At 34.4% G+C, this 26,158-nt stretch overlaps 1 protein-coding gene across 8 annotated transcripts in view; it reads left to right on the top strand.

Moving 5' to 3' along the window:
* Positions 1 to 26,158, top strand: part of LOC149801558 (uncharacterized) — a 190,879-nt gene that overhangs the window by 94,004 nt on the left and 70,717 nt on the right. For 6 of the 8 annotated variants that reach the window (XM_089955768.1, XM_089955773.1, XM_089955771.1 and 3 more), the window contains 6 exons: positions 1,362 to 1,477; positions 7,365 to 7,434; positions 10,988 to 11,074; positions 12,817 to 12,930; positions 19,254 to 19,310; positions 22,113 to 22,220. In XM_089955768.1, the coding sequence (XP_089811894.1) occupies positions 1,362 to 1,477; positions 7,365 to 7,434; positions 10,988 to 11,074; positions 12,817 to 12,930; positions 19,254 to 19,310; positions 22,113 to 22,220 (552 nt within the window). The remainder of the gene's footprint in view (positions 1 to 1,361; positions 1,478 to 7,364; positions 7,435 to 10,987; positions 11,075 to 12,816; positions 12,931 to 19,253; positions 19,311 to 22,112; positions 22,221 to 26,158) is intronic. The other 2 variants (XM_089955767.1, XM_089955772.1) reach the window with 2 other exon arrangements.

The raw sequence follows: 26,158 nt of genomic DNA, 5'->3' as shown, positions 1-26,158 counted from the left end.
TTTTGTGTTCTTTATTCGTTCATTTTAAACTACTTCAGCATGTTTAATTAGTCTGCCTAAGAATTAATTACTAATAATTCATTAAGATTTTTTTGGAATGATAACATGTTCAGAAAATTAAAAGCTGTGTCACTTTTTAAAACTCAATATGTATTTTCTTAGTTTTCGTAGACTTGTTTCTAAATTCAGTACATGTTGTGAGCTTTGTCCTACCTAGTAACTAGGAACATTATTTAATCAGAATGTAGAATTTGGACATGTGACAGATACATGTGCATGTGTGTGCACATGCATGTTTGTATGCATGTGTTTAGCTCATGCAAATATGCTGTATACATTGATACCTGGTCCAGTTGGATACAATTTATAGTAAAGTTAGTCCGCACTTTGTATTGCCTTATTTTTTCCTCATACTTTTGAGAATCATGAAACAAAAGAATCAGTTATAATAGTCCAGTGGTAAAACACTGCACCACTGCGGTCTTAGGTTTAATCTTATTTGTCTACCTTAAGCATGCCTTGATACTAACAGCTAGTGATAGGGTAGACCTTTGGCCTAGTTTTGGTGATTTGTTAGTGATAGAGTTATCCCTGGGCTTAATTTTGGTGATCATTTAGTAATAGGGTGGACCTTTGGCCTAGTTTTGGTGATCTGTTAGTGATAGAGTTTGATCTTATGGCCTAGTTTTGGTTATCTGTTAGTGATAGGGTTAGATCTTATGGCCTAGTTTTGGTTATCTGTTAGTGATAGGGTTCACCTTTGGCCTAGTTTTATGCCACAGCTTCAGGATGCAAGCATTAGAACTGGTTGCGTCCTCTACCATATATAACCCAGTATTTTTTTAATATTTTTCGTGTAGGAATTTATGCCAGCTACCAGGAAATATTTAGAAAATGGAGGTTGGGATGGGGGCACTTAAGAGTGGGTGTACTTAATAGAGTGAATGTGGTTATGAACATGGTATAGGGTTATATTATTACCACATTATTTGAAATATTGGTATAGGGTTATATTATCACCACATTATTTGAAATATTGGTATAGGGTTATATTATCACCACATTATTTGAAATATTGGTATAGGGTTATATTATCACCACATTATTTGAAGTATGTATTTTGGGCATGTGCACAAAAGTGTTCATCTAATCCTACATATTAAAAAATGGCAGAAAACTCTGAAGGTAGGCACTAATACACACATGTCAGCAAGAAATGAATTTTGAACTTAGTGTTACCCTGTCCATACATTCTGTTGTTTGTACATATATCCATTTGTCGTTTTAGGTCAGTTTTCGGAGACTGTGGTTGGACAGTCATGTTTCATGAATACAGTTCTTGTTAAAATCATCTTTTACAGTGGTCGACAGAATCGTGAGACTACATCAGACCAAATGAACCGTCCTCAACCACATGTGATGAGAATTCCTAGCAGACGAAATGCACGAAGAACACTATCAGATTCCAGGCTAGATAGTGAGTATGAAGTCCATCATTCCTTTTCTTTATAATAATAGGGTCTGGAATTTGAAGAAGAAAAAAAATCCAGGTCTTGAAAATGTCTGGAAAAATTGAAAATTGACTAAAAAGTCTTAATTTTTGCTATTACGAATACTGGTAACATGACTGCTCTTTTGATTTTGGGAGAAGCTTTAGTAGATGGATACAGTCTTGTAGCTTAGATTATACTTGTTCATCTTTTCACATTCAGAGATTCCCTTACACCAGTATATGCCAGTTTTTACTGATATAATTTGTCCCTGTACCAGAAAAAATAAGACTCTATAGACGTATACTGACAAACTGTAAAATACGTTTAAGTCTTGAAAGTTAACTGTCACAGCATCAAAGTCTGTCAGAAACCAATCTGTTCTTTTCATCCAACTTTAGTCTCGTATAAACACCAACTTTGATCAGTGATTTAAGAGCTGGCTTATCTCTTTGATGGATTCAGATGTTGTGATCATATATACATGTGGCATAATTCTATCCTCTGTAATGTTAAAATGGACAACTTACAGATAGGCTGGAGTTCCCACGGTTATCAGTCTATTGAAACATAATATTGGATTGCTGCCGCAGCTTAACAGGTGAAGGAGCCTAGATACCAGTCTCATCATGTGTAGTTGCTGTCAAAGCAATGCCTGAAGCCATCAAAGAGATTAGCCGACTCTCCTTTGGGTGCTATAGTGTGTGACTTGTTGCTATTACACTAAAGCAATAAAAATTAAAGCACCCCTATATTTGCTTCATATATATTAGTCAAAGCTCTTATTTTTATTCAAAAAAACGAATTAATAACCACATGTTGCTTGCTGTGGGACTGGCATGGTTTGGATTGTGCTGCATTTTATTTATAGATGACTATAAGTCATGTGATCCATAAACCAAGGAGAAATCTTTCACTCGAACCAAGCCACTAAAATTAAACATATAAGGTGCATGTAAACAGCTTATTTACTTTATAAGTGAACTGAGAACCAAAGTTGTTATTTGTATGCATTAAGTTGCTTCCTGGAAGGGAATTTTATTGTCCAAGTTAACTGATCCTTCCCACCCCATTTAAGATATTAGGCTCTTAGAAAGTAACAGAAAAGAGGGAAGACAACAAGCTTTGTAAAATTTAACAAATAATTTGTTTCTGTAGAATATCAAGTAAAAAATAAGAAAAAAGAACTTATGGTTTTACAAATCAAATCCAAAAATATTCCAAGAATTAAAAAACAGAAGTCCCAGTAATAATTAGTCCTTTTTGAAGCTGAGTTAGAATCCTGATGAAATCCAAAATGGAAGACGATGACACCAGTAGTAACCTACAAAGTGTTCTTGTGTCAACAGTTTCTTATTGAATCACAGAAAATATTATTCCAGTTTTGAATTCAGTATAACTTCCAGTAAATGTTTTTATCCAAGAATTTTGTAGGAACACTTATGTATTTCCATGGAAAAGAATCACTTGAAATTCAGTAAAATAAAATTTCAACTCAAACTGGTCACACCATGTGTTTGGAGCCCAAGTGACTATCCTTCATCATAGCATCAGTTAAGACTAACTACAATGCAAAACTGATTCCTGGATGGGGGTCAAGAGTTATCTTTCCAGAAGGAATGAAAGTTTGTTACATGATAATTATCACGTTGTGCAGGTGATTATCTATTGAAAAAATGGAATTCACTACCACCTGGAGAAAGCCAGATTTATGAGGCATTGAGCATGTGTCAGTGATATTATTCTTGGAATCATGTGACTACCTTGTGTGCTGTCTGCTTGATGAATCTGGTTTTCTCAAGGTTGCTGTGACAGGTTTCTGATCATTGTTCTTGGAATAAATATGTTGAGAATTAAGTATGCTTTAGTTTATTTTTCAAACATTGACTATCATTTAATATTTTCATTTTTTCTCTTTTAACAACTTTGTAAAGTTGTTTATTGTTGATATCACATGACTCTTGGACCTCTGATGTTATGAAAATGTAGGTAACAATATTTATTTAGTCACATGACTAGCCATACAGATGGTGAGTGTTAGGTCAGATTTCATCAGTGCTGTATTTTTGTCTCATCTGTCAGTGGATTAAAGAGATAATGAATGTTACACTCACAATTTCAGATAAATCATCTTTCTATTGATTTCATGCAGTTTTGACCCACTGTAAGGTTAAGTCTGCTAGGCATACTAGTAAGTGGCTACCCAAAGCTGCCATCTTGCAGTGGTAACGAATTCCAACATTTTGATAAGCAATTGTCTCAGACCCAACACCCCAACATTAATGTCAAAATATTTTAAATAGGGTGGGAAGGGTCAGGTGAAACTTGTACTAGTAATTACACTGCTGTCATGGTGTTGATTTTAGAGTTGTGGCATTATCTGTTATCGATGGTAAAGATAATTTCATTTTCTTTGAACATAATTTTCCAGAATTCATGCAAATGAAAAACCATGTATTGATGATATTTGCTTATAAGCATTTGTACTGGTAAAATTTGCCCTTGTACTGACTTTTTCCATCCTTGCTGGTCATTTGGTCAATAAACTTGTCACAATGTTAGGTCTGGAAAAAAATTTTTTTTTTGATTTGGAAAAGGTCTGGAGTTAATTTTCAATATTGTGGCAGGAGCCCAGTAAGAATCATAAAGGAAGAAATCTTCAGTTTTGTGTTTATATAAAAAAACATTCTTTTGTCCCTGAACTGCCTACCAGGTGTCAAGTGTTTGTTATTTGTGATATATATATATATATATATATATATGCATGTGCATGCCCATTACAAAGGATCTAAAGAAACCCAACACATGGTTTTCATATTTTCTATTTTATTTATAATGTTAAACAGTTGCTAATGAAATGACGTAGTAGTCTTTTTCTCAATCTGAGCATCTTGAAAATATAAAGTATTATAAGACATTGCAGCTTGAATGAAGCTTGTTTAAATGTCCATTATTGCGACCAAGTGAGTAGCCTGACCTGTATAGCCCCTATTATTAAAAACATACACTCTATCAGGGATGGTCCTGGCTTTTAAAAAGCTGTCGCCAAAAAAATCGCCAACCTCAATATTTTGTCGCCAATTTTCAAAAAGTGTCGCCAAAACAAGTAGTGTACATTTTTCCAAGTGTTAATTTAGTCTATTAATGTAACAGGCAATGAAAATTACAAAAGATGGGTTAGTTAATACTTTAATTACAACAAGCATTAACAAAATGTTACAAACTGTTACATGAAGATCTGTCGCAATTTTAGAGTTGCCCACTTGTTGAATGCAGTTTCAAAGTCTAATTTTTCACATCTGTACATGCTGATTCTCATTAAATTCTCAAGAGATGAGATGCAGAGTTTATTTCTGATGTCAGTTTTTATGAGGTTCATCTTACTGAATCCACGTTCAGTCTACAGTGCTGACAGGTGACACCAGTAGTCTCTCAGCAGCAGCCCCCCCCCGGGCTAGCATCCCAAAGCTTGCAGTGAATTGCTTCCTAAATCCCAAGAATGATCACTGAATGCAGTATAAATTTTCTTGACAAGCAAAATAGGATCTCCATTCCCACGAATGAAACTTACACGAGTCAACACCTGGCAATATTGGACCGTATATATAAGCATAAATTCACACCCAATTTAGGGATTCTTTCACTCCTGTTTTTTGAGAAATAAATAATTATTATTAATTATGCAAAACTGTTTGTGGTTTTTTTTTTTGCTATTTCTTGTTGCGGAGTTTAAGTCTCTGCAGCCGTAACACGGAATTGATGGCAAAAGGAAAAGATCAATGAGTAAAATGCTGCACTGGCGACAGATATAATTGTGATTGAGATTTTTTCCATTTGCTTTGTATTTATACACAGTCGGTACTTCAGAGGTTATAAGTTTTCTATGAAAGTTTAGCAAAACTATTGTATTGGTATATGTATAAAAAAAAAAAAAACACAGAAGGATTAGCCATACAATTTAATTGTATCTGTTCTATTCGCGTCTTCAGAAGTCAGTCAGTTGTAGGTATAGTGTGGTAGCATGATTGACTTTATCACAGCATACAGTACTCAGCCCGGATGTCAGCATAAGCAGATTATGATGTAACAATGCACTGTAAAGATAGGGTTGTCAATATGAACAAAGGATCGTTTGTGTAACAGATTGATTCCAATGCATTGCTTAGTCAGGTTTGTGGCTTCCTTTCGTTCTCGCTTTTAATTTATCCAGTCCAAATTCATGATTGTATGTACAAATTAAATAACCAAAAAATATGTCGCCAAAAAAATAGCCAGATGGGATATTTTTGTCGCCAATAAGGAAAAAAAATCGCAATTTGCGACATTGGCGAAGCCCAGGACGATCCCTGCTCTATGAATAATTATGACTCTATATGTATTGTTGCTGTCATTTTAATATTTATAAATATTACATACTGTAATTCTCTTTGTTTAGAAGTTATTTGTATTACTTATTACTATGTATAATGAAAATTTAGATTATTGACATCAGATTAGCAGATTAGAGTTCATTTTTTTAAAACCCAGTTGGACTTCTGTCAAGAGAGGTGACATTGTTGTCCTTTAGAAATGTTTTAAATTAATATAAATTCACAAACTTCACCAGAATACGACCAGAAACATTTTTGAAACTTATATATTCTGCATAAAATTGCAATGATAAATACAAAAAAACTGTAAGCGTGTTACAGTCACTTTTGAAAATGCAACAATCTACTGATTCCATTGCTTTTATTTAAGTTTGGTGCAGACTTCATTTGCTGAAAGATTCTTTGTTTTTGTTGTTGATTGTCGTTGGCTTTCTTTGATGAAAGGTGAATGTGTTACTGCTAAAGGACACCTTTGGAGGACCAAACCCATTTCATTTTGCAGTGGTAACATCAAATAATTGTAAAACATTATTTGAGACTGAATATTTTTATTTGTTTAGTATTTATACAGAACTAGCACTACTTCAGAGGTAATCAGTTTTCTTTGAAATTTCAGCAAAACTTTTTTCTGGGTACATTTGAAAACAAAAAAAGAATTAGCAGCCGTTTGTTTGATTGTAGCAGTTACTGTTCCTGCCTTCAAAGATTGGTCAGTTGTTACTAGTCCCAGTAGCATGGCTATTGGATAGACCAACAAGTAAATCTCAGCTTTTTATAATCAGTTCTACTTAACCAACTGATAATCGATTACAATAGGCTACTAAGAGCAAATTTAAGTTTTGTTTGTTGTACAATTATATATTTACTCAAGAGTTCAGATGTTAATAAATGTACAGGAGTAATCTCTTTTAATGATATGTATACTTGAACCTGATCAAAAATAGTGGTTATCGCCTGAATAACTGCATCTTGAAAAATAAGTGTGCTCCCACAATGTTCATGAAAGCTGTTGCCACTGTGTCTTGTAACTTAATTTTGTGTATAACTTGGTCATGTTGGTTCAGCCTATGACCTATGCTTTTGATGGAGTTCATGAATATTATGGTTGTCGCCTGAAGATGTGTGTTCACACGGAATAGTATTCTTCTGAACACTACTAGTCTCATAGTTTTCTGGGGATTTGCCATGAAACTTGGTAGATGTTATGAAAAAATCACATTGCCCCTGGGATTTCTTGTTGAGTTGTTTCCATTTTGTTTCTTACTTGGAGCCTGGTGTAGAACTAGTCAGTTTTTAATGGATCACCATGAAGCTTTTTACATGTTATGGTCTTTGTTTGAAAACAACTACTTGCTCAAGTTGGGTAAGGGTGGTATGTAGAGATATAAGACTATTGACTTGCATGGGTGGTTGGGATGTAAAAACAACAAATAAGTAGGTATGGAGAAATTGTTTTTTGGAGTGAGATTTAATGAATCAGTTGAAATTTGCTGTGTTCTTTCAGACGGAATGCCATTTTCAGCAGTAGATGGACGAGGGGTGACAGTGATCAACCCAGAGCAGACAGTAAGAGGGTGAGTTGCCCCACCTAATCTGGTTAAGTATCTTATACTTAGGGATTGATTTGAGTGGTCAACACATCTTACACAAGTTGTAATTCTAGTGCCATGCAATAAAATACAGAAAACAAAGAACCCACAGACATATTCCTGGTGCTTTTAGGCACATATGCATCAGTTCTATAAATTAATCAATCCCACTCAGAATGCTTCTTTACTGAAATTATGTAAATGATATCCTCTCTTCTTATCTGCAGTCATATTGGTCTAAGAGAATCAATGCTTCTTGTTGTTTAGCTTTTTTTTTCCTGTGGCAGTTTTTGTGGAAACTTTATTTGTTAAAGTCTTGTTATATTACCTTTAATACAAATTTAAATCATTTTTTTGGTGATGTGTGCTTAGTCATGAGGGAATATGGGCTCAGGTGTGCAGGCAAGGCAATGGGTGCCATTTATCCATGGAACTGAGTTCAAATCTCCGTAGAGTATGAATTAAAAATCCTCTAACCTGTATGATAGTATTATTTGTATTAATATATTAATTCTGCCTATTATTATCAAGCATTCTTCTATAGGAATCCAGGGATAGCACTTTCCGTTCTGTCTGGTTTGCATATGTCTATATATATATATGTGTGTGTGTGTCTGTGTGTGTGTGTGTGTGTAGAGAGAGAGAGAGAAATGCATCTATCAGAGATTGCCTTGTTTCAAGTAGATCTGTATGTTAATGGTCATGAAGTCTTGGGCTTTCTTGTCTAGCCCATACATGTAGTGTTAGTACTGCTATGGCCAATGTATTTTTTTCTCTTAATAAATGATGAAAAATGGGTCATGCAGCCTGTATTCTGGAGCATTATTATCACCAGAAATGACAGTACTTAAAATAGGAAAAACATATAAACAGTTTTACTGTATGAAAACATGATATATTTCAGTCAACTTTGACAGGAAGCATTCTGGCATTGAGGCCTTTCAATATTATACAAGTGATGGAAAGAAAAACTTTGAAACAGTTATTTGCATCCAGTATTGGAGTACATTTCTCCAGAAAGCATCCTACTGGTTGAATTCTTGTCCAGCTGCTCATACATTAGGTTATATGGCAAATGTGAGCCATGTGAAAGGCATCAGATACACTTGAGCCTCTTGTTGATTTTGCAACACTCTTTTATCTATAGTCTTGAAACTTGATGAGTATATTAAACATGGAGAGTACTACTTACCATGGGCAAAAGTAGATCACATTGACCTACAATTCCTGCTCTAGTGGGTAGCTAATGATTTTGCATTTAGTTCAGTTTCTCTGACACTGTTGCGTGCAGTCATGAAACTTGATGCGTGTTTTCGTCTTTGAGGGTACTAATTATCATTTACAAAAGTAGGTCACAGTGGCCTGCTATTCATGCTGCAATACATATTGTTCAGTTTCGCTGGCACTGTTGTATGTATAGTCATGAAACTTGATGGGCAGGTCACATTAATCTACTTTTTTTTAGCAGCTTTGGAAGCTTTTGCTATGGTGGAGCAGGAAAGAACATTCTGTGGAATTCTTATCATCTCTGCTGTGTATTGATTGCATAGACATTGGCAAAATGATGTCACTGCCACACCACCGAAGATCTACACCACGTATTCAATATATGCCCAAAATATCAATCCGCTCGGAAAATATTTATCAAAAACCAAAAAGAGATTGGATCACCACACACATACCCAGAGTTACTTATGGACTTTAATAAAAATAAACAATCAGCATATAAAAATATAAATCAATTCATAGACTCGGCAGGACTTAGGAACAAAATATAATTACTATCCCCACAAAACCAAAAGATCCAGTAACTAGCTAAATAAATTTAGAAGCCACCACATAAAAACCCATAACATATCATTCAATTTTATAAAAGTATTAATAAATAATTCACTTACGAAGCACCTATAAAAAACTAAGGAAACCGCAAAATTGGATGTCCTAGAAGTCCTTAACGAACCGAGTAATCAGCTAGGATTCCGGTCCTAGATGTCCTTAACGAAACGTGTAATCAGCTAGGACTCCGGTCTCTTGCTAAATAAAGTATAAATAACATTCAATCTCTAAAAACATTAATTAATAAATAACTTAAAGAGGTAATAAGTGGCCGAGTGGTCTAAAGCGCTGTCCGTTACGGATCACTGCCATCTCACCTCTGTCTGCGTGTGTTCGAGTCTCAGATTCGGCCAATGTGGGTATGTGAGAAAGCTTGCCAGTAGCTTCTCGAGGGTCGGTGGTTCTTTCCGGGGATTTCCCGGGTTCTTCCTCCACCATTAATACTGGCCGCCATGTATAGCCTATCGTGTGCTGAAAAATGGCGTTAAGCCCTACAACAACAACAACAACAAAAGAGGTAATATCTAAAAACTTATAAATAACATAATGTAGGAAGCACACCCTAAACACCTTGACTAGTAATACCATAATAACCTTGAAAATCTCTCTTCATACATGATTTCTACTAAGAACTTTTATAAACAGCATAGAACATCCCCCTCCTTTTAGAACATTTTGAAGAAGAAGAAAAAAATCGAGAAAAAAAAAAAAAAATCGCAAGGAACACCAAGCAAATGCAACAAGAAACTAGCGATGTAAAGCAAGCAGGACCATTCCCGAGCTCTCCTTCCCACTAATGACAGCCAACCATTCAACTGTAGGGACCTTTATGGACCCACAAATTGAGGCCAAACTATCAGGGTTCCTTGAATCCATAAAAGCCTGGGGGAGGTGGCACCATCCCCTTCCCCAGGAACAACTAGCAGACTGCGGTGCAGTCAGAAAAAAGTGGCACATGCACAATTGTGCGCACGCCACTATAATTAAACTCAACAACAACAAAAATGTCACAGTAACCAACTTTTTCTTCTCATTTTGAATGTGCCATGTATGACCAGGAAAGACATAGCATTCTGCAGATATTTAAAAAAAAATCATTTACCACCAATGATTCTATTCTTTCTATTAACCAGCACCGCTAATTTACCAACTTTTAGAGACCAGAGTTGATAAAATATTAGTCAGCACCATCAGATCAGTATTGAGAAAGATCAATCATCGCCTCTGTTTTGCCAGCTCACAGTGATAAATATTGACAATGTTAACTGGCACCACTGTTTTGCCAACTGATTGTGATCATTGTTGATAAAACATCAATCAGTACCACTGATTTGGCACCACATCTTGATCATTGCTGACAAAATATTAGCTAACACCCAGATTTGCCAACTCGTAGTTGTCAGGGTTGACTGAAATGTATGTGAGCACCAGAAATGATAATTTAAAGAAGAAAGCAAAATGATGAATAAAAATCCTGCACTGAGTTTGCAGGATGTTTGCATTCATGATGAAATGAATTTACAGTTGTGTATTTTCTTGATGGTCTTATGCAAGATATAGACGTTCCTTTCTCATTGCAGTAAATTGGTTGCCTAATTGATTTCAGTATGAAAATATTGGGTTAAAATTAATACTTAAGTTCAGGTTGTGGAGAAGCATTTCACTCATTATCAGTATTTGTCTTATTTTTATATCATGAAAGGCCCCGCCACAGAAGCCTGCCAGATCTGAAAGGAAAGGAATCTCCTACAAGTGCACGATCAGCGCCCTGGGAGGCAGATGCTGATGTGTAAGTCATGTTACACAGCATAAAATAATTGTATTGCTTACCTATAGTCTGTATTTTTTTTAAAAAAACAGGATCTGATGACTTGAAAGATATATTTTGCTACATGGAATTCTGCTTCTTTATTGGACATAATAACCAGATTCTTAATCATGTTAAAAATCCAAATCACACACACACACACACACACTTACATCACGCATGCCCCAAAATTAATCTGCTTGCTGAAAATAATGAACATAAGCAGTTAACAGTTGTTTTAATTCTTGATATATATTCTTAACAGTTCAGTGATTGCATTTTATATCTGGCACAGAAACGTGAGAAAAAGCTTGTTTACAGTAAATAGAGGTGTAGAACCAGTTGTATTTGTTATTAATTTTGCAGGGTAACACATGCTCTTTCAGCAGTTTATTACATCAATTATATAGCACTCTAGGTATATTATTTCATTCTGAATTGATCTGATTTATTTCCAGTTTGTTTTAAAGATATCTGATTTTATATTACCCACCATACTTTGTCATGAAAATAGTTAGATTAATAGCTTCCCAAGGTGGCAGGTGGCTTTCAAGACAGAAATATATCTTGTACTCCTGGAAATAACATGACCGAGAGTAAGTCCTGCTCATCAAAAGTTCACCTCCCACAATGTATACATTTATGCAGACAATTGCTTATTGGCTCAGCAGCATTGGCCACAGTTGGATTTGAACCCAAGACCTCATGTCCCTAGTCATTAGTGCTTAGCACAAACCATTCTTCCTCTCATTTAAATGGTTCAGCAGAGCATTCACATTTTGTTCTGTTTGGCTGTCGTATTTGTGTTGACTTTGACGTTCACAATCCATTTGAAGTATATCAACTTGAAACTTGACTATAAAATTGTTTTGGTAGAGAGTTCTTAACCCCCCCAAACATAAAATCTCAGCTTATGCATATTAGATACTCGTACATGAAACTAAAATTCTTTCTTGAAATGAACATATGATTATAGTAGTCAAATTTCTTACAAGCAGGGATTTCATGGTAGAGTCCTTGGAATTGATCAGTAAACCAGACTGTATAGTAGTATTTCAGATATTTTGAACTGCCTGTAATTTTCATGCAAAATGCATGTATGATCAAGCTTTTGTAGCATTTTTAACAGCATCCAACAAATGGAAACAAGTTGAAGGCAAAAGGGAAAATCAGCCTTATAAGGTTTAGGCAGTCAGCACAGAAGTGTGTAAAGGGATATTCAGATCCTTGGAAGAAAGGAACAAAAGGCAGCAGTTACTTCTATTGGACATGTGTTGATTTGAGTATATCTCATGGCAAAAATATGGGATTGCCATCACCACATGAAATTTAACAAAAAATTAAAATAAAGATTACATCAAGTTAAGAGATCTATCAAGACGCCATTGAATTACGTGAGTTTTGAAATGCTGTTTCAAAAAACTATTGGAAGTTATTATGGTCTAAAAGTGTACTTTGCAAAACATTTTAATTGAACATAATGCTTGCTTTCACTGCATCATATCACATTTCTGAACTTCTCAAATGCATATTTTCAACAACAGCAGCACATGATATTTCATTGCACCTTAATGAAAATTGGCATAACTTATGCAGTAATATCAACTACCTTACTGTGAAGGTCTTGTTAGGGTTGGCAGGTCTGCATTTCTTCAAATTCATGTTCAGAATTCAAATTTAAAAAACACACAACAGTAACTGGGTATATTTGCTTGTTGTTTAAGGGGCCTATATACCTCTGGTCGAGATTCCCCTACCTCAGTGACTCAAAGTGAAAACCTGAAGCACAGACGTAAACGAGACAGTGACAGTGAAAGTGCTAGTGGTTACAGGAGAAAGTAAGTCATATAGGATAAACATGGTTTGAAGTTACAAGCAAAATCTCTCTGGCTAATTATTAGCATGATTTTTGCAAATTTTATACATTATAATTTTTCAAATTGAATACATGTACTGTCAAGACCTGAAATTTGGTCAATTTATAGTGGAGTCTGGTATATATGTGTTCAAGTAATACTAGAATGGCAATATTGGGACCAGAATATTTGATCAGCAGAAAAACTGGTTACAGAGGGGGCTGGTTTAGGGAAGTGTAACTATAAATTAAACTACTGATCAGGAATTTACGTGCATACTTTCATCATCTGAATTTTTACCTCACCTTGACATAAAATCAAGTAATCAGTCGTATGACCCTGCATCTATCATGTATCTATGCATCCCTGAAGAATTGCTGTTTTAAAATTATAAAAGAAACCACTATTTTAATTTTGACCTAGTTTGGCATAGAACATCCTAGCAGAAAAGGCTTTAAAATTTGTACAGATGATGCTGATCTGGCTACTGTTACTAAAAATAGTAAAAATACTTTAAGAAATTCTCCAAAAGCACTTAAATTACCATTACGAAATATAGAAAATATTTAAAGAACTTTTTTTAAAACACCACTCAGCTGAATTGGACTGAATTTGAAGTATCCACAGAGAGAGTGAGGTGGGGTGCTTTCAGATTTGTACACATGATGTCAATCTACCACTAAAAATAGACAAGTAAAAAAACCCAGCTACAGAACAGATTGTGATGAACTTTGACCCAAGATGTCCTGGCACTGGGGCCTATCAGTATTGGACAAATCATGTTGATGTGTCATCAGATATGGATTAAGATAGAAAAACTACACAAATCTTGAAACAATTGTTTTCATAACATATCTGATAAATAGCAGAACCAGATTTCACACTACTCATTCATTTGGCTCTGGGGCAGATGTGAGCCAGGTAAATGATCTTGGATCCACATGGGCCTTTTGTTTTGTCTGTTATAATTAATACAACCTTTTAATAGTACCTGGAAGAAGCAATTCAGCTGAATCTTTTATATTAAGTCATTTGATGACGATTAGCCCATCCTCCACCTTTTGAAACTTTCATCAAAATTTCTTGAACACATGTTAATTCCAGGGATATCTATACATTGACAAGACCAAACCCACTTTTCACAGAATTTATTTGGTGGGCCTTGTGGCATATTATAGGAGATAAGCTTTGTTGATATTTGATGATTTATATTTTAAACTAGCAAGGCAAGATTGTGAATGATATTGAAATGTTCATGAACAAGCCAAGTTTTCTTTGACCTTTTACTCTTGATGTTAGATATCTGGAGTTCAGTTTGTGTTGGAGGCCAGAGTGCATCCCTTGTTGAAAAGTTGGAATTCACCATGCAGTAGTGGCATAGTGCAACATTTCCTGGGCCTAGCAAAGTTAAGTGACCTTACATCGAGACCTGTTCTAGTTACTGATTTCAGGAAATTAGAGTTCAATTCAAGGTCACTTAATGGAAACCGCTGTATAAAGCAGCTTCTCTATGCAGCTACTCTGGCTTTGTCAGCTTGCACCTTTTCAGAGGGAATTGCAGTCTTACCTCCCACTTAAACATAACTGTCCAGCTATCCAGATATTTAACTTGGGGTTGGGGGAGAGGAGAGGTCAGAAAAACTTGGACTAGAACAGTCTGTACATGTTTTGAACAGTGTTTGAGTGACACATTAGTACTGTGTGTACTTGTGGCTATCAGCACATTGTACTCTGCTTCAGTATATGTTTGATTATGTCTATTCATATATGTATATGCTTTCATATAATGGCCAATAACATATACAACATTAGTCAGTATAGATGCTTTAAATATATTTATGTTTATGCTGCTTTCATATATACTTTGCATATTTCGAATATCTCTCAGTAGTTGTGTTTTACAGAAAAAAATGTTTCATTACTTCAGCAGTTGATGGTTAAACAAAATTAGAGAGTGTAGTTTGATATTAAAATTACAGTGGAACCCTGCTATAACAAGATAATTGGGGTCCAAAAAATTGGATAGCAATAATAGTGGGGTTGCATTAAAGCGGGGTTTCACAGTATTTTACTTTTTTCAGAGGACAACGCATTGGCACATATACATCTGATTTATATCATGAATAGGGTATCAACACCATCTACTATTATTCTGTCATGGTATGCAATTCATCCATAATGCATGTAATTCCATTGAAAAATTGTAGACATTTAAAATATTCAATAATTTTGTCACAGATCATTGTGTCTGAACAGAGTATTAACACCATTTATTTACCGTCTGATATCATACCATGCAGTTAATCTATAAAACATGTAATTCCATTGCAAAAATTGCATACATATTTAAACTATTCAGTAATTTTGTCACAGATCATTATGTGTGTGAATTCAATTGGAAAATTAACAGCAAAATTAGGTTAAGACGAATTACATGTACGGATCATTACATTCCATTTGTCTATAAAACGTGTCTGTACAGATTTCATGCTGCTAAAATGTTATCATATGTGTTTCTGTGTACCTTTATTCATTGTAAATGCCCAATAATTAACACTTGTACACCTATTCATTTGAACGACTACAGCAAGAATAATTAACAAACAACACATGCTTTCAACGTGCATATAACTTTTACTTCAGATTTTGTGAATATCGAAAGAAACGTGAAAAATGCTTTTATCAAGATTTTTAAGCTGAAAGCATTTACAATTTCATACCCTTTCAATTTCCAGCTATTAAAGTGGACATCATTTACTGGTCAACTGATTGCTTCTAATAACATCGCCAAGCCCAGCAAACATGTTGGTGGCTTTTTTTTAATGTTTATTAAATTGTGAGTATCTTTTATCAACCACTGCATTGTCTGCTGCTTGGTTGTATATGCAGTTAAAGAAGAAATACATGCTGGCTATTTGTTTGAGCAATGATTGTATACAGAATTAATTAAAGACAATCACAAAGATGACTTATTGGCTTTACTCATGGATCAGTAATAATTAATGTTTCTGATAATGTTTATTTGGGCATAACACTTCAAGAACCTGGTAAAATTGTTAAATTCCAAAAGCCGTGCCACAAATGTATTATATTCAAATTCATATGCGAACTGTTCCCAAAATGATAATAAACATTTTATACACTATTTCATGTACTTAAAAAAATATTTTTCTGGGTATGAGAAAAATACACATACATGTATTTAAAATTTCAGGAACCACGCCATGATCCTATTATATTCGAATTCATACACGATCTCTTCCCCAAAATGATAATAAATATTTTATACACTATTTCACGTACTTTGAGAATTTTTTTCTTCTTCATGTTGGAATTATTATATGAAATTTCAGGAACCAAGCCACAACTGCATTATATCCAAATTCATGTTATCACAGGGTGTGTTATAGCGGGGTCGCACTGTATCATGATTTAACAAAATTTACTCCTGAATTTTCTATAAATACAGAGTCCCTCTTGAAAAATTTACTTTTTCATTTCATGGAAATTTTATTGAAATCGAGATACATCACCGATTTTCCAATGTACAAATACATGTGATCAGTACATGTATTACTTCTAGACCATTATTATGTCCTTGCCTGGCAGGGGCATATTGCATTGATGTTGTCATTGCATCCAGTATGTACATATGTTCCACAAATTTTGTGTGTGCAACTACTCTCACATCTTTACTAGAAATGATTAAAACATGGAAGATATTGTTTGCATGGATCAGCATGTGTATATCATTCTGTCATCATCCTGTGATGAATTTTACAGAGTTATGCCCATTTTTTTATATTAAGGGAATATAATATATAGGATGATTCTTGCATCTGCAATTAGATCATTGGTTTGAAAGAATTTTGCTTGAACTTGGAGGGCATAATGTCAGCATGCGCGTATCATTGTCATTATGCTTTGATGTGTTTTTCCTGGGTTATGTCCCTTTGAGTGTTGAATGCCTATACTGTACATCATAATTATGATGTGTGGAGGTAGTCCAATAACTATTAAAGAATAGTCTTAAAACTTGTCTAGTGTTATTTACATTAGACCAGCCTGCTCATATTGTTCTGTTGTCATGCTCTGATGCATTCATTTAGAGTTATGCCCCTTTTGGTATTGAGGGATATACCACACATCATTATTCGCATATACATTTAGTCTTTGATGAATTTCTCAAAATCTTGGCAAACATTGTTGATGAACTGAAGTTAACATTCTTTTGGTATGCTTTTATGTGTTTTTTGTGGAATTATGCCCCTGGTTTGGTTTTACATGTACATAATATGTATGATAAATTCTGTGTGAAGCTAGTAGGCTTCTTTTATTGAATTGTCCTAAGAAGTGGAAGACAGTGACTCCAGACAGATATGTTGTCTTTTCACACTCTTGCAATTTTTTGTTGTGCCCATTTTTATTTTAACCCTTTACCTCATGCTTGCTCTTTTGGATGCCTCTACTCCATTCACATACAAGCGCCTTTGGATGCCTCTACCCAACTCGCATACAAGCACCTTTAGATGCCTCTACCTGATTCGCATACAAGTGCCTTTTGATGCCTGCTGTAAACATGAGCCATTTTGAACGGGTTTTCATAGTACCACCTTCGGGGATTACCCCCCCCCACCATTAAATACTACATCCATTGCTGTGAATGACCATTACATGAAATCATGTGGTCACTGTTTACGCTATGGTCCAAATCTGATATTTAAAGTAACTGGTTCGTATTCTCCACTCTCCAAAATGGAGGTCGCAGATTTCGTTCTGTATTTACGGAGTTTTCACGATTATAATCACAGCTATGAAAGCTTCAATAACTTAGGTGAAGGCTCTAATATTGATGTAGGCAGCAATTAGTTTTTATAAATTATCAAATTCAGATCACTAAGTGATGTAGACATAGACAAAGAACTTGTAAATTTCGAGTATGAAAAATGGCGGCTACAGTTGGTCACTTGGCTTCACTGACTTGACAGTGAACAAGTTCTCTCAAGATTTTAAAGCACATAAAAAATTCTTCCATGAAAAATAATTACACAGCTATAATGATCGGACTTTACTCTTAAATTTTTCCGTACATAATAGGTGGGTACCAAAAATGTAAAATGGTTAAAATTGCTGTTAAACATAACATACACTACACTGCTTAACAGTTAACAGGCAGGCCTATGTGTGTTTAGTCAAATAGGTAACAGGTGTTCTGTTTATAGTGCACTGCACTGGGTAACTTTGCTACATGTGTATTGAAGGGCTAAAAAGCCATACACTCTATGAGGTAAAGGGTTAAAAGTCCATTATATTTATTTTTTGTATGTTTATATATACAGTGTACATGGATACATTATGCCATTATTGTTTTTCTTTACTATTTACACCTCTGATTTAAGCTGGTGGCAGTGTTGTATCTGTGACCTATGGACACAATTTTAGTCTTTTTTTAGTATTTGCATTTGAACACATAATTCTTTCTCTGTACGAAGATCATTCTTTGCATTATTTATTTTGTTGTAGTCCACTTTGCACTTGTGACAATCATCCATGTTGTACAGTTTGGATTTAAAATTTCACCTGCAAGCCCTATACTTTTATATAAAAGAAACTTGCATGATTAATCATAGCCATATCATGTAAGCAAGAATAAATACCATATAAATTGCTGCTCTGCCAACAATTTTGGACCAACTGATTTCAACAGGATTATTTATTCCATGTCATAAGTTGATGTTAAATGTTTCTCGGATAAAGTAAAACACAGTATGGACATTGATGTCAGGAGGTTATGGCTAGTACAGGGAGAATTCTCATATTCAGTGACACATAAGCATGTGTCATAGCAGAGATATAGCAAGTTATGCATGCAACAATTAATGTGATTAACCTGGAATCAATATATTAATTAGCTATCAATTTGCATTGATTTTATGGTTCCTAAAAATATGGAGACTCAATAAAAATTAATCCATTTGTAAATACACCCTCATCTATATAACTCCAGAGTTCAAGTCCTGTATTTTTTTTCTTATAATACAGTACCACAAATAAAATGACAAATAAATAAATCTATTGCATCTGGTCATTGATGTTGATCTGTAAGTTGTATTTTTACTCTTTTGAGTTACGTGCTAAGTTACAAAATAATAACTGCCAGTCCAGTCATCTAGCAATCACTTAAAGGTCTCTGAATCCTATTGAGGTAATTTAATGAATGAAAAATATCACAGGTTTGCCATAATCTAAACATAGACATTTACAGAATACTGTGTCTGTTAATTTTTGTATCATTATATTAACAGATCTCGACATCGCTCAAGGTGGAGTGGATACTTGAGTGATGGTGGGATGATTCCAATGTAAGTCAGTGTGCAGTGAACTTGGGCAGATTTAGGAAGATTTCTAATGTAATCTAGCTGTTGTCATGAAAATCGCAGAAAATTAAAGTTTTTGATGTATGGATAGTCGTATTATATTTTCTTGCCTGTTCTTGGGGTTTTTTTTGTCAGCAAAGCATATTTGAGACACAGGTACCACTTTTACAGTGGCATTTATTTGAAAGCAGCATTGTTTTGGCATTGTTATATCAATGTTAACTTTTTGAATTCAGCAGAGTTTCACAAAACCTGATTGTTGTATCTATCTTGATGATACTGCTCACCACACACAAAAATAGGCCACAGTGACTTAATTTGTATGTTCTGGTGATTATATGAACCATTTGCATTTTGGCACAATTTCTCTGACAGTGTTGCTTGTCCAGTTGTTACAGGTGTGTTACTTACTGGGTGCAATCACTTTGTGATTACTACTAACTGTGAGTAGAAAAAGGTCACACCATACATGTTCTTTATGCATTTAGTGGAGTGCTAGTGTACAACCCATATTCTTATTGTTGGTGTCAGCACATGTAAAAGCATGTCCATATGTACAGCCTCACTACACATCAACAATTCCTCATTTGTCCTACATTGCAGTTTGGAGTGTCATACACCAGCCGCCTAAGGAAGGGGCTAATGGCATCTACTTTGTATATACATATTGTATTTGTACAATTTGGTGAAGGATTTGTATTAAGACTAGGTCACATTGGTTGTTTTGCACCCTGTATATATACCGTTGTCATGAAACTTCCTCTCACCACAAAAAAAGGCTAGTCTGGTACATATTTTACCTGTTACTGGCTTGGGTTACATTTAGTGTTTTATTTTTCAAGAACTGTTCATGCCAGAATCATTAAACTAGATCAGGTTGGATCAGCTACCATGGTGTGTCCTTGGGCAAGGCACTTGACTCCAATTGCCTCAGCTCTAAATGACCTAATTGTGTTACTATGCAGTAAAACACTAAACCAAACCAAAGCCCATGACTACATAGTGTTGTATACTATATATGTGTAGATTATAACTTACATAGGCTGCCATTTTTCTGACCATTGCAATTGAAAGTAGGAATATGTAAGATTATTCACTGGTAAACTATCCATATTGAAAGCTGTACATTGTATATTGTGACGGGCCATTAACAACAGGTCAACTGTGTATTGTAGATGAAGAAATGACTGCATGCATTTAATGTGAGGCTTGAGTTGTAGTGGCCAGTAAAGATAATTATGTATGAACTATGCTTGTAATAGCTGGTCATCACACCAGGGTTACTCAAAGCCCATGACTTCAGCTAGTAAAATTGGTCTTCATGGGTTGGACCATGTTATTAGTTGCTGAAGCAGATTTTAGGAACAGTAATTTAACCAAAGAAACTAAAAAAGAAATGATTACTTATGGACTTATATCAAGTCATTTTGATACATCTTTGAAATGATAGAAGATGAAGACCACTCTGATGGCCTAGTGGTTAGAGCATCCGCCCCAGAAGTGGGAGGTCGTGGGTTCAAACCCCGGCCAAGTCATACCAAAGACTTACAGAAATGGTACTAACAGCTGCCTCGCTAGGTGCTCAGCATTAAGATGTTAGTGTTAGGACTGGTCAGCCTGGTGTCAGGATAATGTGACTGGGTGGGACATCATGCTACATGTTTGTGGCATGATGCTCCAGTGCTTGACATCACTATAAACAGCCACACTGCAGACATCATAGTGATATGACTGAAAAATTGTATGAGCTACATTTAGGGTGGGACATTGCTGAGGTCATGATCACTTTAGTTTATTTTTTCTATGTCCACAGTGGCTGGCAACCATTACTAAAAGTGGAAAAGCATTTACATCACCATTTCACCCCAAAAATGCTCATGAGAATTTTACCAACTTTGGTAGAAATCATCCTGGCATAAAGGTCTCTCAGTGTTGGACAAATGATGCTGATGAACCATCTGATAGGATGAAGAAATGGCAGCTACACAAACCTCGAAGCAACATATGCATCTTGAGGAAATTACCTGTTTGGTATAAGTGAACACCATTGCATATAACTGTCTTGGCAAACATAGCATTTACTCATCAAAGCATGATCTTAATGAGAATGCTTCCAATTTTTGTCTTCTGGAAGGTTTTAGCCTTTCACTTAAAACGCAGTGACATTAATGTCTTTCAGCACATTATTTTTCTCTTTAAAAAATAAGAACATGAAAATTATGTTTTCTGTAACATTGCTAAATAGATTATTTAGTCCATTCTAATTTTTGAACAGGCACTTGCAAAAAGGATCAACAAGCAGGTCTCTGCTTTATTTGCATTTTGTTTCCAACTAATGATTCATCATTGCATGCATGTCTCATCATTTGATCACTGGCTTATGTTATATTTCACATTTTGCAATGTTTTTAATCTTCCCATCACATTTCTGTTACACAAATGTTTCATTTTCATTTCGTTCACCAATTAATACAATATTTTCATCACCATTGGATATTGGCAATAATGAAGTTTCTGGGATACTGTTGAATCTTCTAATGATTTAAATAACTTCCATTTACATATGACATTTATCATCATATTATTTTATTGTAATATAATTTTATATTTTTTAAAATCATTTTGCAAGTTACTCCTTGGGTAAAGAATCACATCGTTTTCTCTGATCACTGAGTATTCATTGCACATCAGTAGTTATCTCTTCACATCTTTTTTCTTTTTAACCATTCACATCATTGTTTCATAACATAATCATATCATCTTATCATTAACAATCATGTTGTTCAGACATCACCAGTCCATGTACAGCCAACATTACTTATATGGAAGCCGATCCCGATCTCGACACTTGGGCTATGAAAGTGACCCATATTCTGGTAGTCATTATCGGAGAAAGTAAGTTATACAGTGTTTTGTTGTGGGCATATTTTAATGTAGTAGTTTTAATGTAGTAGAAGTTGTTGTTCAGTGATGATATCTGGTCTTTGTATACTTATAAGAATGAGAGATTATAACAGTGGAAAAAACCCAGGTTGGTATGTATGTGTTTTTGTGCAATAACCTCGCTATAATTTGTTAAAGTTGGAGACAACATCATTCCACATTTTGAAGAAACTTTTAGGATATCTTAATGCGTATAAATACTAATAATACCTCAGTTTGGTAAGGAAATTTACATCATCTGCATATATTGTCTAAAACCATTCAAAGTTTGATTTGGTTCATATCCCATAATACAGTTTCATCCAGGAAATAAATGATTTGTTTATCCTTTTTCTCATCCCCATACTTGATATTAATAACATCTTACAAACATGTCCAATGCAATTTTGCATGAAATGAAAGTAACCTTTGTAATAAATATTTGAAGAATAGATTATGGCATAGAAGTTAGAAATTTAAAATAATACATTTGCTGTGTTTTCTTGTCTTATTTGTGTTTGATTTGCCCAAGTACTTACACTTAAATTGTAATGTAACTGAGGGTTACACTTAAATCGCAATGTAAATGAGGGTTACACTTAAATCATGTAAATGAGGGTTACACTTAAATCATGTAAATGAGGGTTACACTTAAATCATAATGTAACTTAAGATTACACTTAAATCATGTAAATGAGGGTTACACTTAAATCATGTAAAAGAGGGTTACACTTAATTCATGATGTAAATGAGGGTTACACTTAAATTGTAATGTAAATGAGGGTTACACTTAAATCTTAATGTAAATGAGGGTTACACTTAAATCGCAATGTAAATGAGGGTTACACTTAAATCGCAATGTAAATGAGGGTTACACTTAAATCACAATGTAAATGAGGGTTACACTTAAATCATAATGTAAATGAGGGTTACACTTAAGTCATAATGTAAATGAGGGTTACACTTAAATCATAATGTAACTGAGGGTTACACTTAAGTCATAATGTAACTGAGGGTTACACTTAAATCATAATGTAAATGAGGGTTACACTTAAATCGCAATGTAAATGAGGGTTACACTTAAATTGCAATGTAAATGAGGGTTACACTTAAATCATAATGTAAATGAGGGTTACACTTAAGTCATAATGTAAATGAGGGTTACACTTAAATTGTAATGTAACTGAGGGTTACACTTAAGTCATAATGTAAATGAGGGTTACACTTAAGTCATAATGTAACTGAGGGTTACACTTAAGTCATAATGTAACTGAGGGTTACACTTAAATCGTAATGTAAATGAGGGTTACACTTAAATCGTAATGTAAATGAGGGTTACACTTAAGTCATAATGTAACTGAGGGTTACACTTAAGTCATAATGTAACTGAGGGTTACGCTTAAGTCATAATGTAACTGAGGGTTACGCTTAAATCATAATGTAACTGAGGGTTACACTTAATCCATAATATAACTGTGGGTTACACTTAATTCATAAATGAATGCTGATCTGACATCCAATTTGGCCACCGTAGTGGCCATCCTGAAAACCTTGTTATCTCTATTCATCCTGATTTTAATTTCTTATTAACATGGGTTGACACCAAAAACTTAACATGATATGTGTTGGTTCTAAATGATGTTTGTGTCAGTACTTTACAGTGTATTTACATCAATGGCCAACTTTAAAATCTTGAATTACTTATTCAGTGGAAAATGAAATAAAATTAATCATTGGATTATACTTGGTGTGATCAGTAGTAATTGAGAGAGGATTAAATATGTTAATGGTTGGATTGGTCCATTGCTAAAGAACAGGTTGGTTTGGCTTTGATATTCAGTGTGTGGCAATGTATATAAGTGTATGTTATCTCCCGGCATGAAAATGCTACAATTAAAACAAATAACACACAAAATCCAGTAATAAATGGAAACAACTTAAACTGTGGGTTGGGCTAAGCAGAGTTACACTAACCTTGCCACATTCTAATGCAGATACAGAAAGGACACTTTCTTTCTGAGAAAAATTCAGGCTGTCTCCAGAGGAAATATGGATCTGGTAATAAATGATCTCCTCATGGTTTAATTAAGAATGGTGAAGACTGCCACAATTTTAATCCACCCAGTGATCTAAGAAAGGTTAAAAATGCTACTGCTATATTTAAATAGAGTATGAAATTCAACAAGTTATTTTAAAAGCACTGATGAGAAGAAATGATGTGCATATGTTATTATAGAAAAGGGTAATTTTTTTCAATAGTTATTTTTGTCCATTTGTGTGCTAAAAATCAAGTGGATGAAAATCCTTCTGATTTGAAGTAAGAACTCCTAAACACATTTTGCAAATCTCTTGATCTGTCCTAAACTGACTTCTCTGTTTTGTTACATGTATACACCTATTTACAGTGAACAATATATTACTTAAGAGTGAAATATGGAATGATATTGGTGGAATATTTTTCTTATTTCTACATTCCTATGTTTTTCACATATTTATATTTAAAATGTATCCTTATATTTTAACTTGAGAAAATTTAGGATTATCATCAAGCTTGAATATTTATTTTTACAGGAGTTATACTGGTGTAAGAAAAATAAATGTGTTACTATGAGCGATAAATGCTATCTGCATATCAATTAGGCATGGCGTTATTTTTTGTCAATTAGGGACAGCATTATTTTTTGTCAAGTATATATGACTCGCTGCCAAAAGCTTCTCTATGAAATTTTGTCTTCTAACCACAGCAAAAAATGGTGTTTAATCTCACTTGGTTTAACTTGCTGCTGCATTTGGAAATGGTAACATATTTTTAGCTGAACCAGCTCTAAGGCCATGTGAGCTTATGGAATGGCACTGTATCTATCATGCATCCTGTCATCTTTCATGTGTAGTGCATCCTGCATCATCTGCCGGTCGATAATTGCCTGTTACCACTCTGGAGTCTGTATTTTTTATTAGTTTTGTATATGGCTTTCTATGATAACAATCTTGGAATAGTTAGATAATGATCAAGATCCATCCATATCATTAAGTCTACCTTTCTACTGGAGGCCGTATGTCTGATATGATTTAATCAGACCTGTAAATATGCTCATATCATTAAGATTCTTGGAGTAGATGCTTATACCATTAATATCTTGGATGAGTTGGATAATGATCAAGATCCCATCCATATCATTAAGTTTATCTTGCATTTAATTGATGAACATTCTTTCTACTGGAGGCTGTATGTCTGATATGATCATATCATTAATTTCTAAAGGAGTTTGATAATGACCTGATTGACTGAACTTAAAACCATTCTGGAGGCTGCATTTCTTATCTGATTTTGATAGAACTTGGAGTAGCTGCATATACCATTAAGATCTTGGATGAGTTGGATAATGAACAAGATCCTAGCATATTAATGAGATCATCTTGCATATGATTGGCTGAGGTTGTTAGCCATCTAGTAGCCAAATGTCTGATAGGATTTTGATAAAACTTGAAATATGGGCTTGTGTCATTAAGATCTTGAATGACTTTAAATTATGAAAAAGAGAATGTGTGTTATAATTATGGCATTATCTTTAAAATTCTTCTTAATTAAGATATTGTAAAATAGGTAAAAATAAACTTGATATAAAATTTGGGAAATAGTTTACCAAGGTTGTATTCTTAAAATGTTACATAAGCCAGCTTAGTGAAATGGTTAACTGTTATGTTAGAGTGATGCCAGGCCCACTTTGGCCTCCTGTTTTAAATGGTCAGAATGTATTTTATTGTCACAGATTAGACCATCTCAGACCTACTGGTCTGTTATATCACTGGGATAAGCATATGACTAACATTCAAGTTGAGATGGACTTAGGGCAGTGGGGGTTTGAATACTGAGCTTAATTTTCTCAGTTTTGATTCAGGAACAAAACTAA

Source organism: Sinohyriopsis cumingii, chromosome 4 (genome assembly GCF_028554795.1).
Source record: "Sinohyriopsis cumingii isolate HCF-2022 chromosome 4, ASM2855479v2, whole genome shotgun sequence".
In the NCBI taxonomy this organism is placed as follows: domain Eukaryota; kingdom Metazoa; phylum Mollusca; class Bivalvia; order Unionida; family Unionidae; genus Sinohyriopsis; species Sinohyriopsis cumingii.
The sequence above is the reverse complement of the archived record's forward strand: the minus strand, read 5'-3'. Positions and strand labels throughout refer to the sequence as shown.